Source organism: Thermobia domestica, chromosome 12 (assembly GCF_964235325.1).
Source record: "Thermobia domestica chromosome 12, izTheDome1.hap1.1, whole genome shotgun sequence".
In the NCBI taxonomy this organism is placed as follows: domain Eukaryota; kingdom Metazoa; phylum Arthropoda; class Insecta; order Zygentoma; family Lepismatidae; genus Thermobia; species Thermobia domestica.
The window spans coordinates 81,192,014-81,204,843 of NC_137465.1; the positions used below are offsets into that span (position 1 = coordinate 81,192,014).

The 12,830-nt window shown below is 34.3% G+C and overlaps 1 protein-coding gene across 3 annotated transcripts in view; it reads left to right on the forward strand.

Moving 5' to 3' along the window:
• Positions 1 to 12,830, forward strand: part of LOC145666534 (zwei Ig domain protein zig-8-like) — a 721,413-nt gene that overhangs the window by 295,369 nt on the left and 413,214 nt on the right. For all 3 annotated transcript variants that reach the window (XM_081733839.1, XM_081733838.1, XM_081733840.1), the window contains one exon: positions 6,110 to 6,242. In XM_081733839.1, coding sequence (XP_081589965.1) covers positions 6,167 to 6,242 — 76 coding nt within the window. In that variant the 5' untranslated portion in view covers positions 6,110 to 6,166. The remainder of the gene's footprint in view (positions 1 to 6,109; positions 6,243 to 12,830) is intronic.

Sequence of the window (12,830 nt, forward strand, 5' to 3'; positions counted from 1 at the left end):
AAGCTTGAAGATCTGGAATGCACAAACTCAGTGTAGCTAAAAGAAAGATTCAACAAGAACGGACGAGATTCGAACGTAGGACCACCAGCTGAAAACCCGGTCACTAACGCCTCATCTATCAAGCCAAAACGTTTTATAAGTTATAAATTTGCATGCAAATAATACCATTAAACGTTTATGCAATCAATGTTTTGCTCTTTTTCTCTTCAACAACGTAACATGTATACGACGATTCGTTTCGTTTTCCATTAGAGCTTTGAAAGACGTGATTTGTGTTTGGGTATAAGATCTTACTTTAAAAAAAGGGAATATATTGATATCGAAAAAGTAGTTAACGAATTCCTCTCCGAAACAGATCACCTGTACACTTATTTTTCAAATGTTAATTTATAATTATACTAACGTTGGTTGAAATTTCTCCATAGTTATGGGGGCGAGACACTGAAACCATCCCTACCAAGAGGTAAGATGAGATGTAAAAGACATCAAATACGAACGATATTAGTGTCGAATTCATGTGCAAAGATGAATAGTGACACTGTGGATGCTGCGTAAGACCAAATTAAGCCTTGGTTGGCATAGAATTGACAATGGGAGAGTGACAGGCAAAAAGAATTGAAAATATCCTATATTTGTGTCGAATGGATTGTTTTCGTGATCTCTGACATAAAAGGTGATACTTTAGATGTGGATATGTCTAAGGTTGACCCTATTATCATGAGGTCATAGGGGGAACCAGTGAAGAATTCAGAACAGTTTCTTTTTAGTACGTTTCAATACACTGCAGGTGAAAATTGATAATGCACAGATACTGATATCACACTCGGAAAAATCGGAGATATAACTTCTGGGGAAACATTACTACCTGCTCACTTTCTAAAATTTTCACTGCTTTACAGGGACGTAGACAAGGCTTTTTGACGGCATACTTTACTAAAATATCTATCATCATCTCTAAAATTAGATATAATTTATAGAAAAGTAGTGATTTCGTGAGCCAGAAGCTCTGCATTGCCAAGGTCTGCATTCTGTGTACGTCCCTGCTGCTCTCAATTTTCATAAGCTCCTCTTGAAATGTAAGACGTAAAATGTAATTAACACTTTAAGCGCCATGTGCATATATTTTATGCACACTTGGTCTGCTCCTGGGGGCCATTGCATATATCTTATGCACACTTTGGTTTTCTCCAAGGGGCCAAGGCATATATTTCATTTTTTCCTGTTTCGAGTCAGTTTATTTTCTTCTTTGTTTCTTAAAAAATATTAATTTTTTTGTTGTTCGATACACTTGACTATAGTTTATGATAATTTTTTGCGAAAATACGAGTGTGGATAAATTATATACACATGGCCCCTGGGATAAAATTGAGAAGTAAATTTTCATGTTATTGAAATTTACGATAAATTTATTTCAACAGTTTTGCTAAATAACTTCTTATACTGCTCGAAATTACGAAGTGTTTACAGATAACATTTCGAAAAGTATATTTTTTTCTAAATGTTCATTCTTATTTTCTATAAACGAAGAGATAACGAAGATTTTCTCTTAAGAAAATATAAGAACAGGTCACAGTTTATCTCAGAGTTAGCAGGAAATATCACCATTGCTTTCAATTTTTCAGTTACAATGTGTTTAAAAAAATCTTGACTAGTCGCTTTGCCTTCTGAACATCCGCGACACACAATTAAAACTTGCTTAGTGCTTCGCTGCATCCGCTCTTCCATAGCGCTGAGACAGCTTGGTGTATAGCATTCTGTAGAATGTCTTTTCTTACCTGATGTTTGGAGAAGTGTTTTCTTCGAGTAAGTTGCCCATCGGAACAACGGCGCCGACTTTCCAAAATTTATGTGGATGTATATCAATGCCAGGACGTGTTATGTGTTTTCAGGGAAGTCTCTATATCTGATTTGATTTATTTTTAGTTAAATCTTATAGCCCTTATCTCATAAAGGACTATTCTGTGATAAAGTAAAATATACCGGTAATATAAATGTAATTTGGGGCTCGCCCTAGCGCCACGGTAAAAAGGCTGACAGCTCTGTGGTAAAAAGGCTGACATAAACGCAATAGAAACGGCTTCAAACCAGGGTCCAAACTAAAAATCTTGTGGGTCCGGCGCTCCCACAAGATTATTTGTGTGAGTGTCTGAGCCCCGGAGCACCAACGTAGTCCGCGCGCATGCATCTGAATGAACTGTGTCTTCACTCCCTTCTGGGTTGTTGTTCCATAAGAAGCCATCTGGTCGGATACATCAATATACGATTTTTGCTTCATTCTATTCCAAAATCGTAGATGGTATTTTTGTTGTTGTGTTTTTGTTGTGCTTGTATGTAACTTCTGTCATGCTTAGCACGTATTTGGTGGAAACAAATAAAACATCACGCTAATCCCTCCACTTCCCAACGATCACATTGATATTGCTTTGCAGAGTGATCATTTCACCTTTTTGGAGATTCGCTGAAACTACAGGTTTTGGATTACCTTTCCGCTTCTTCCTAAGGTTCTTATCAAATGTGTTTGATTGTCATTGAGTTCGTTAGTCAAAACAACACTTTTGTTGTGTCTGTGAACAACGTTCTACCGGCATTCAATAATGGACTCATCATTTCCATTACTATCTTCGTTGGCATAGCTTCCTTTGATGATTTGACATCCTTTCCTCCGTAGAGCTTTACGTACCAAGTGGATCCACCCTTGACGCATAGAATGAATAATTTCAGCCCGTATTTGTATCTTACCTCGCATGTACTGCTTGAAACTAAGTCTTCCTCAAAACTGTCCATTGTCTCGTACACAGTCTTGAATTTTTCATTCATCATGGCAACAAGAGGATTGATCTTATGCATTCGGTTAGATTTGTTTTCCACTGATTCGTTATCAGAGAAACGAAACATACTAAGAAGTAGTTCAAACCGGTTTCGAGGCATACACTTACTAATATTGTTTTCATATAGTGGACTTTTAGATAAATATTTCCTAATATTTACTTTTATATCCAACCTCATCCACAAAATCAAACCTAAAATCTGGAGTATTACACTCATATCTGTATCATACCACATAGACAATCGTACATGATCAGTTGACGTTTCGTTTTCAATGTGAGAAGTAATACATTGATCTGCGTATCTGTTCGTTTCAGTTATAATTAAGTCCAATACTGAGTCATCAACAAATAGCTCATAGTACTATAGCACGTCTTTTTACCTTGCAAACTATCAATAACCTCGCCCGTCACACCACCATCAAAATCACATTCGAACTCGTGCAAGTTTCCAAATGCTGGATACCACACAATTTCTTTTGTGCAACTAGTCCCAGATTCGGTCTCCTCTGGGTCTATTTCGGAATCACTCAATTGATGGCCACTAAATATCGATTCACCATTCTCTGACTTATGTCTTCTTTTCCGGCATGCCTTAGGGGTATCTTCATATTCATCACCCTAGAAGAATCATACACAGTTTTGGGTGGTGAAAAAGGAGGATCATCTGAATTAGTGATGTTAGTAAACAAATCTTCGCTCAAATCACTCATATCACTTTCCATTCCTTCTAAAATATCTCTTACTGCGTCCTCGTTTGCCATATTGAAGTGAAAAAGATTTACTACACGAAGCAGATGTTTCTCACAACAGTGTAATTTTAACAGAAATGCACTACAATTCAGCTTCTAAAGACAATGAACATTGATTGCCTGCTGTGGTACCAACTTTTGAGTAATTATTGGTCTATTGCAATATGCTGTTCCCAGGGGCCATTACTAAATATTTGTACATTTGTTTCAACGATAATTGTATAGAAAACCTCTACACAAGCCTATAATCTGTACACTGAATCGTGTAGAAAATATATGCACATGGCCCACAGGTAAAAACTTTTTGTGCATACAATTTATGCACATGGCCAAATAAGGGAAAACAGGAAATACGTAGTTGGTCCCAAGAGGAAAATTCTGATTTTGACCCTTGGCGCTCAAAGTGTTAAGAAACGTATAACATATAATACTACATATATAGAAAATGATGCTGTAGGGAAATGAGTTACATTAAGGTTGTAAGTTTTAATATCAAGCTTGAAACATCGCAAGTTAAAGAAACGCATGTAATAACAAATATCATATTTGAAAATAATTTCGAATGAAACTACCTGTAACTACATTACTTCAAAATTGAATTTGTGGAATGCACAGTGTGAGCGTTGCTCAAAGAGAATAATTAATAAGAATGGTCTTGATTCGAAGCTCGGACTATACAAGTAGGAGTAACTTAAATTAACCATTCACCTAACAGAGAATGACGCACAGGGTTTGGCACTACGTACTTTATCAGATGGTTCTATCAAATTTAACCTAATTAATACAATAGTAACAAATTTTACTGCCGTAAAAAGTGTTCTGAACAAGGAGAAGTTCATTATGCAGATTGTAACTAAGTTACAAGATGTTTATACCCTCTCAGAACGGCGCATCCACAAAGTCAAATTTTGGAATATCCCATTAAGTTAGCTTTCAACGTAGCTAAAGCAGACGTATGTGCATGAGTACAGAGTTCTCCGTAAGAGAGTGGATACAGTCATGGTTCGATAACTACAAGGTTCGCGGTTCGAAACCCGTCTCGGAAGCTTCAGATATTTCAAATTCTTAATTCCTCAGTTCTCAAGATCTTTCTCTCCATTCGTAATCATCTGATGCTTTCAAAAGTGTTCTCCACCTTAATTCGACAACTGCCTAATGTGATCCTCGCAGTTCGAAACTTTCCCTTCTTCTGCATCACAAAATCACAATTTTCGTCGTAGTACGAATGCTGTCCGATCATTTTCTCCCAGTTCTCAATCTGTGCATATAAATCATTCCTCTCTGTCTCCATATTTCAATATCTCTCTCTGTCTGTCTCTCAATTTCGCCCAGGAACTGATATGGCTTGAGATCAAACCTTCGACTCTTGAAACCAAATGTAAGCTCTCTAGCAATGTGCTATCGTAACTCTAGAGGTTTTTTGTTGAAAGCAGTGTAATTTTAGATTTCATTCGGGGGGGAGTCTCCGCCGACAAAATTTTTAAACTTTTTTATTAGTGTATTACTATACATTTGCTCAAACAATATGTACTTATGAAGCTCAAGGGAGGGGAAATTACACCTTCCTGTCCTGCCCAAATGACGCTCCTTGAACATTTGCTTGCAATTCCTGAAAAGAAATTCAATGAATCATTGAATAACATTCATTTCTGTCAGTAGATATTCTCGAGCTCTGTGCGTGCATTAAAGACTTTAGGAAGCACAAAACTTAGTGCCGTTATTGGCAATTTCCATAGATTTCTTATGAAGCATCTTACTAGCTTGCAGTCTTTAAAGAAGGGAAAGAATGAAACTAAATGTATTAGTGAAGCTATGGGAAGATTGTATAACTTTTTTTAAAAAAAATTGGCTCTTAAAAGATATTTCAGAACAAACGAATGAAAAAGACTATTTTAGAGCTATAACATTGTAAACTTGGTTCCTGTTTTTTTTCTTCTGAAATGAAAGAGTGTATTGTGTCGGACACGCTGCTTTAGACAAGGGGAGGTGGAGGAGAGAGAGAGTTGGATTGAAGACAAGAAATAACTAATCGCTCCTGACATGTATTTCTGGATTGCATAACAAAACGGGGTAAGAGTTTATTATTTATTTGGACTTAGAATTTTTGTAACGATTTCTGAGCCGCGGACTGTACTACCTAACTCCTGCTACAATCATTAATATTCTCTGTTTACGGATTTTCTCCATGATTTTTTTTCCTTGTCTTTTTCATATTTACAAACACTTCTAATGTTAAGAACTAACGATTGAGAATAAATATACACAATATGAGTTTGTAGGTTTATTTGTATAATAGAATTGCTTTTGAGAGCAATGACAGTCAGTTCTCCAAAATATTTACCAATGACGATCAATAATTTTGTGACGCTACTCAGAACTGCAATATTTGTAACTTGGCTGACAATTAAATATGATACGTTTTAGATATCATTGGTTTGTACTTGAATTGTATATGTAGATGTCAAAGATTTTTTTTAAAAAAAATCTATGTGATTAGATAACTAGTTAACATGTTTTTTACAAATTTTTTAGGTTCTAAAATCGGCTTTACAATGACGGACGGAGACCAATTTGGAAATCTTTAGAGTGATGAGAGCCCTTTGGCTTCTTATGATTGGCTGCATTGCCATGAGATTCAATGATGTTAGATGCATTATTAGATCTGGTAAGTTATATCCAATTATTTTCTCTTAAAATAGGAGTGTTTAACAGCTTTTTAGTTTTAAAAGGGAATGAAATTTGGGAGACCAACTTGTTTTTTACGATGAAACCAGGTTGGAACCATATTGCGTTGTGCTTACTATGACGACTAATTTTTCTTTTTAAATTTCATTAGATTCATGAATGTTGCCTCATACAATAATTTTAATCTCGTGGATACGTTGGGTAACGAAAAATAAATGGTGTGTACCGAAGATTTGGTACAGTGAAATTGATACAAAAAAAATTGTCTGGATATTAGTGCTTAAAATTGAGTGGACTGTTTATAAATTTCACTAGAAGTTTGCGCGAATATAAAACCATGTCCATAACATCTCTATTTGCATCTGGATAAACCTTGATATGCAACTTCACAAGATCAGCAGATAATGGCTAAAAAATATAAAATGTGTTAATTTGTTTTGCTCTATGAGAATTTTGATTTCAAAATTGTTCCTTGTAAATATTTCCCTTATAGTCTCCTGAATCTTATAATAGAATATCGGAGCTACCCTATTATAAACTATGCAAAGTATTTTTTTTTTAAATCCTACAAGCAGAAACATGAGATTAATTCCAAAATAATTACGTACTAATTTAAGTGCCTTCAAATACAAATTACTGACAAAAAATTGTAAATGTGGTATTTTCATTTCTCTGAATTCATAGTAGAGCAAATTGTTGTTTGTTTCCACTTTTAATGCACATAGGTATCTTTGTAAACGTAAAATGGAGATGAAAGACAGCCCCAGAAAAAAGAATAAATTACCGTATAAATACTGCTTGAAAATCATACCACTTCATATTTATTATAGGGTTTTGGCACAGAGAAAAAGATTAAACAATTGACATAACTCAATTACGATCTAGAGATTATATGTCCCGATAGGGTAATCAGTTACTACAAATGTGAAAGATTAATAATGTACAGAAGAATGATTAGCAGAATTGAAGAGCTCAATTTTTAAGAGCCTAAGTCAAAAAAGTATATCAGGAGATGATTTTGTGTGTGTGTGTGTGTGTGTGCGTGTGTGTGTGTGTGTGTGTGTTTCAATCATTCTATTTCTGTGAAATGAAAGTAATCTACATAAAAGAATACTGTAATTACCTATTATTCGTAAGATAGCGGTGAAATTATCTATAGCAGGAGTTTTATAAGTGTTTTTTAGGCGCGAGACAGAAAATAATATCAGAAAATACTGTTGACTAAGGACATTTTGGAAAACAACGCTGTTTTCTTTTGCCTACAAATAACTTGATTTATGGAGTTTTGGCATGGAACCCTGTTCAGTATACGGATATACTAAAATGAAACTTAACAAAATCGGTATATCAAAATTGACAAACAATGACTTACACTATTTTGAAATCCACCCCTTTAATTGCTCTCTTCACGAATATTCTCATTTTAATTCCCCGTCTTTACAGAAACTAAAAATGTATTCACAAAATGCTACAATGAAGAGGGTGACCTCGTGTATCTTAATGTAAGTATGAATGCTGCTACCTTGAGAAGCTTTGCTAACCTAGTATCGAGGTTTTAATAAATTTAGATCCCTAGAACGGCGATTTATAATTATAGGGTAAAGTATCTGATTATTGAAACAATCATTAATATTATACGTTCTTGAACTTTTACTTATATTGCTTAAATTATTCAAATAATTATCTTTCCATTACTAAAATATTTCCGCCTTCGATTACTACAGTTTTAATAATTGAATAATAGCTCAAATAAGATTCCAAATGTTTTGAGTTGTGGCCGAGAACCTTCTGGCGAACGGACGTTACATGTTTTGATCCTCTTAATATCAATCATATTCATCCTATGCCCAGGCAGACAATGTGTGGCAAAGTAGTATTGGAGCGTATAGTGGTAGACAATAGGCTATTGCCTGTTAATTATTTTATTGGGGTCTTCACTTTCTTGTCTGTACGCCCGGAATCCCTGGACAAGTCATTAGGGTTGTAAGGATTTATTGCCAGATCGTTAGGTGGACAGACTGGTTCGTGGAACAGTTGACCGTAACGAGGGATGGAGAAGTTTCTAGGAAGGTTGTTAAAATATGCGTACTAGATACCATAGTCTTGGTAAAATCAGAATGACGTCATTCTATTTTATTTAATTCGTTCGTATGCATGGTATACTCATTTTTAATTATTTATTCTTTCGATTCGATATGAAGCTCATTAAAACAGCTATGTTGTGATCATACTAAAATATTTAATTCGATCTCTCAAAATGACACCATTCTTTTTATTTAATTGCATCGTATTTTAAATATTTCGTAACACTTTTTATGAATCGCTTTGATATGAAGCTGATTAGAACAGCTATGCTGTGATCAAATTTATTATTTGTTATTTCGCATTATGTATAATAATACTGGTTGTTATAACTGGGAGGGAATAAACTACTTTTAATTGTACGGTCGTGAAGACTTCGTTTTACGGAGTACGTATACTTTTGCATGAGAGGCTATACTGCATACAAAACATGGTTTTCGTACGTCTTTTGCTGGTGAACTCAAGAGACTGACTGACGTTTTCTTGTGCTTTTTGGAAACCGGTTACGTGGGAGTGAAAGATGGCGTTGTAGGGAAATGACCTTACACTTACGTGTTAAAACATGAAGAAAAATACAAAACAAGACCGACGCCGTGCCAGGCACACATCACAGAATACCGACGGAGTGATAAAAAGAAGTTTGGTGCCGCCATATTTGAACATAAGACATTGTCGACGGAGAATACAAAAGAAGATTGAGGTTGCGGTAAGTAAACATGTTGAAACTTGCTCCTATGCTAATTGGCAATAGATAAGAAGTTTGGCGCCACGAATGGTGAACACGTGATTACCTTGTGGGTATGAAAATACTTTAAATACGGGCTATAGCGGGAAGTAAATATAGATACATCATGCAGTCCTATGAGAAAGAGGAACCATGCGAAGCATAAACATACGCATCATCGTCAGATGAAGAATATGATATGGATGCAAGAGAATCATCAGTGCTAACAGTTTCGCCAACCCCACCGCCAGCACCCGTTGTATTACCAAGAAGATGGCGATTTTGGGGTTTAGATTGTTGTTGTAATAGTCAAGAAATGGATCGTGAATGTATAAAGAAGACTATTGAAAAATGGGATTTCAAGGATACATTAATAGGCAACGGATGTAGGGAAGGATCTTATCACGATTTTGGTCATGATTGTATGAAAGTGCTACCAAAGTCATTCGAAACCCGTGCTTGGAGTATTATAGCAAGTCCTAGTGTTGAAGAAGATGTGTTTCACCTGTATGGAAACACGCATATTATTGAAATATTAACAAGAGAAAAATTCTATGAAACATATACGGATGATACAGACTATCTCCCGGACTTACTGGACATTTTCATAAGAAAAGACGGACGGAAATCGGACATTGCAGAATGAAAAAATGTATTCGAATAGTGCTAGTGTTTCATGTGTGTTATGTACTGCTGAAAACATTAGTGTGAATTGTGTATTAAAAACTATAAAAGTATACTTACGTAATAATATTCCAATAGAATGCATAGAGTGCAAGTTAAATCAACTTCAAGAGAGTACTCATCCTCATAATACTCGAACGAAGTACTTATCTCTTGATAAAACTCTTAGTGGACTCTTTGAAGTATTTGAACAAGAAAATAGTGAAATCTCATTTGTATGGTTTCTGCGTACAACTTGTGATCTTCTAAAAAAATAATGAATTTATTGGACAGGAATTTCGTTTTCATTCAGCACACAAATGAAATTTCACCATGCGTGAATCAGTATATCATCGATGTTCAGGATTTTTAAAATGTCCGATAACGAATTTATAATTCGTAAGTTTTGTTTAACTGTATGTGACGATACAGTAAATTTAGACTGCTTGGTGAAATCACCAATAGAATATAATTTATTATCACTAGAATGTCAAAAACAAGTTTATTGGTTAACATTAAATTTACACGGTTTGAAATGGGATAGCAAAACTGGATGTACTGTATCATTCATACGGAACCTTGTACATAAATTATGTGCAAAGAATTCAACCTTTTATTGTAAAGATTTAGGGAAATCTCTTGGGGTTAAAAGAATATTTGCATTAGATAATATCATTGATTTAGAAACAAAACATTGTTCTTCATTAAATGAATTATGTACAAACACATTTAATGAATATTATTCATATCACACCAATATTGTAAAGAAATCAGGATGTGCATATCGTAATGCACAACAGTTAAATTATTGGTGGAAATATGAAAGATCAACAGCAGTAACTAATGCATTATCAAGATTGTAATCGTTTTCTTAGAAATTGTAAATAAAATGCAGGAATATAAGTTTAAAAAATATTGGATTTAAAATAATTGTACATATGATAAAAATAAGAAATGTAAATTTGTTGTAAAAAATAAAAAATATTTGCTCTCTTTTCTTAAAAAAAACGTCGGCATGTTTATCATCCTTCTTTTTCAAATTTTTCTTGCTAAACATTTTTAAAGACTTGAGATGAATGAGTGCAAATAATGAAGCAAAAAGAATAAAACAAAATATGCGCACAACACAGAATTATCGTGTTGATATTGATTATTATTTGTAAAATATATATTTTGTATCATTTAGCAAAAAGTTCTTTATTTCCTTGAGAATGTTCCTAGCAAGACTATCAAAGTAATATCCATGTTTTTTATCATCGATGTACACTACAAACTAACGCGATCCACATGAATCAGATGTATCGAGATTACTCACAAGTGCAGCAGGAGGTTCTACCGTTGCAAAAAGTCTGTCAATAGGGTAAATCCCAGTAACACTTGCACCAGTCACTTTATCAGTTAGTAACACTTTTAACAGTTCGTCACTATACATGATGAAGATTATTATTCGTAACCGTAGTAGGTATGTAGCTATCACCGTTATACACATGTAACTCATAGTACACAACTAAGAACGTGAAAACTTAATGAAGTATACTTTGGATATTCTATTTCTTCTAAATCAGTAACATTTCTCTGAAGAATTTCTTGAAGAAAGCACTTTCTAGTTATGTGTTATCAGTATAAATATTTCTATCTTTGTCTACTTGTGCTAAGGAATCAAATTGTGCACACACAATACATGGAATAAGTTTCGTTAAAGTTTCTGAAAAGGATACTTTTAAATTTAAGGGGAATCACATACTACATCCCATTTATTGTCATCTAAAGTTCCTATTAGAGATGGGATAAAAGCATACAGAGGATATTCGTTTCGATATTCATCAAGAGTAACGGTATGTGAATAATTTTGATAATATATACCAGTACCTGAAATCAAAGTATAGTAACATAGAAGGTACAAATCGTTATTAAAATCAATAGTGAATGGGTTGGGAGGAAATTATTTTGAGCCGACTTGTAATTGCAGTTTTTTAACTTTAAAGTTTCGAAATTCATAGGAATTAAGATGTGATTTTCCATTGAAGGCTGTGTTGGAGATTATACGAATAACCAGGACTTTAGGAACACTATCCAAGAAGAGATTATCAAGGTTGTAAGACTTTACTAATGCAGGTATAGTATACGATATTATCTCCCCGCCGTTTCCGAAACCACTCGCGCATTTCATTGCATAACTAAATATGCAGCAATGTTAATGCGACGTACATGAAGAATAACTTCCTCAAGTGCATCTTTATAACTTGTAATTTCAGGAGACATCACGCCAAAATTATCTTTACTACGGTGTAATTTTACACGTAAAGTTATTTTGTTGGGAAGCAGACAATCTAAACTTACAATATCAGTATGAAAACGTCCGTACATTTCAAAAGATATGCTGTTTTTTTACCGTATTAGCATCTTTTTTAAAACCAGCATTTGTATTATGTAATCTATTAACATGTTTTGCAGTATCTTTATGCCATATGGCGCATGCTAAATGTGTTTCAGAAACATCATAAGAATAATTAAGTAATGTTTCAATGTATGCACGATAAGGATAAGATCCTGATAAAGAACTAATTAACCTATCTTTTAACGAAATATCAATTTGGCTAAATAATGAATGTAGGAGATTATTTACTGGTGTAACAGTGTCATGTTCAGTTAAAGTTGTACCATCAGCTTTTGTAATTTTAGAACGTACATAAAGATATAGATATGCAGGACGAAAAAAATCCACCTGTTTCTCAAGAAATACCAAATTCAATAAGTCCTTCTGAGGTTAATGTATAAATAGGACGATATTCAGCATTTGTAGTTGCTTCAATAGCTGTTTGTGATTGGTATACAAAACAAAACAAATTCATTGGTATATCATTCAGAACTATTTGAATTTAGGAGCGCCATTATAAAAGGCTATCGCCTATATGTTTACGGTTTGTTGGTGGTCCAAACTTTACGTAGCGTTTGATATACAGGTCCTGAAACATGGTATTCCACGTCCACGATGATAAGTAACACGAAACACTCATCTTTACCATTATTGTTATTTAGCAGACGCAGGAGAGCGTTTAAAATGTAGTGTTATGGCCAGTGTCCCAGAACAACATGGCA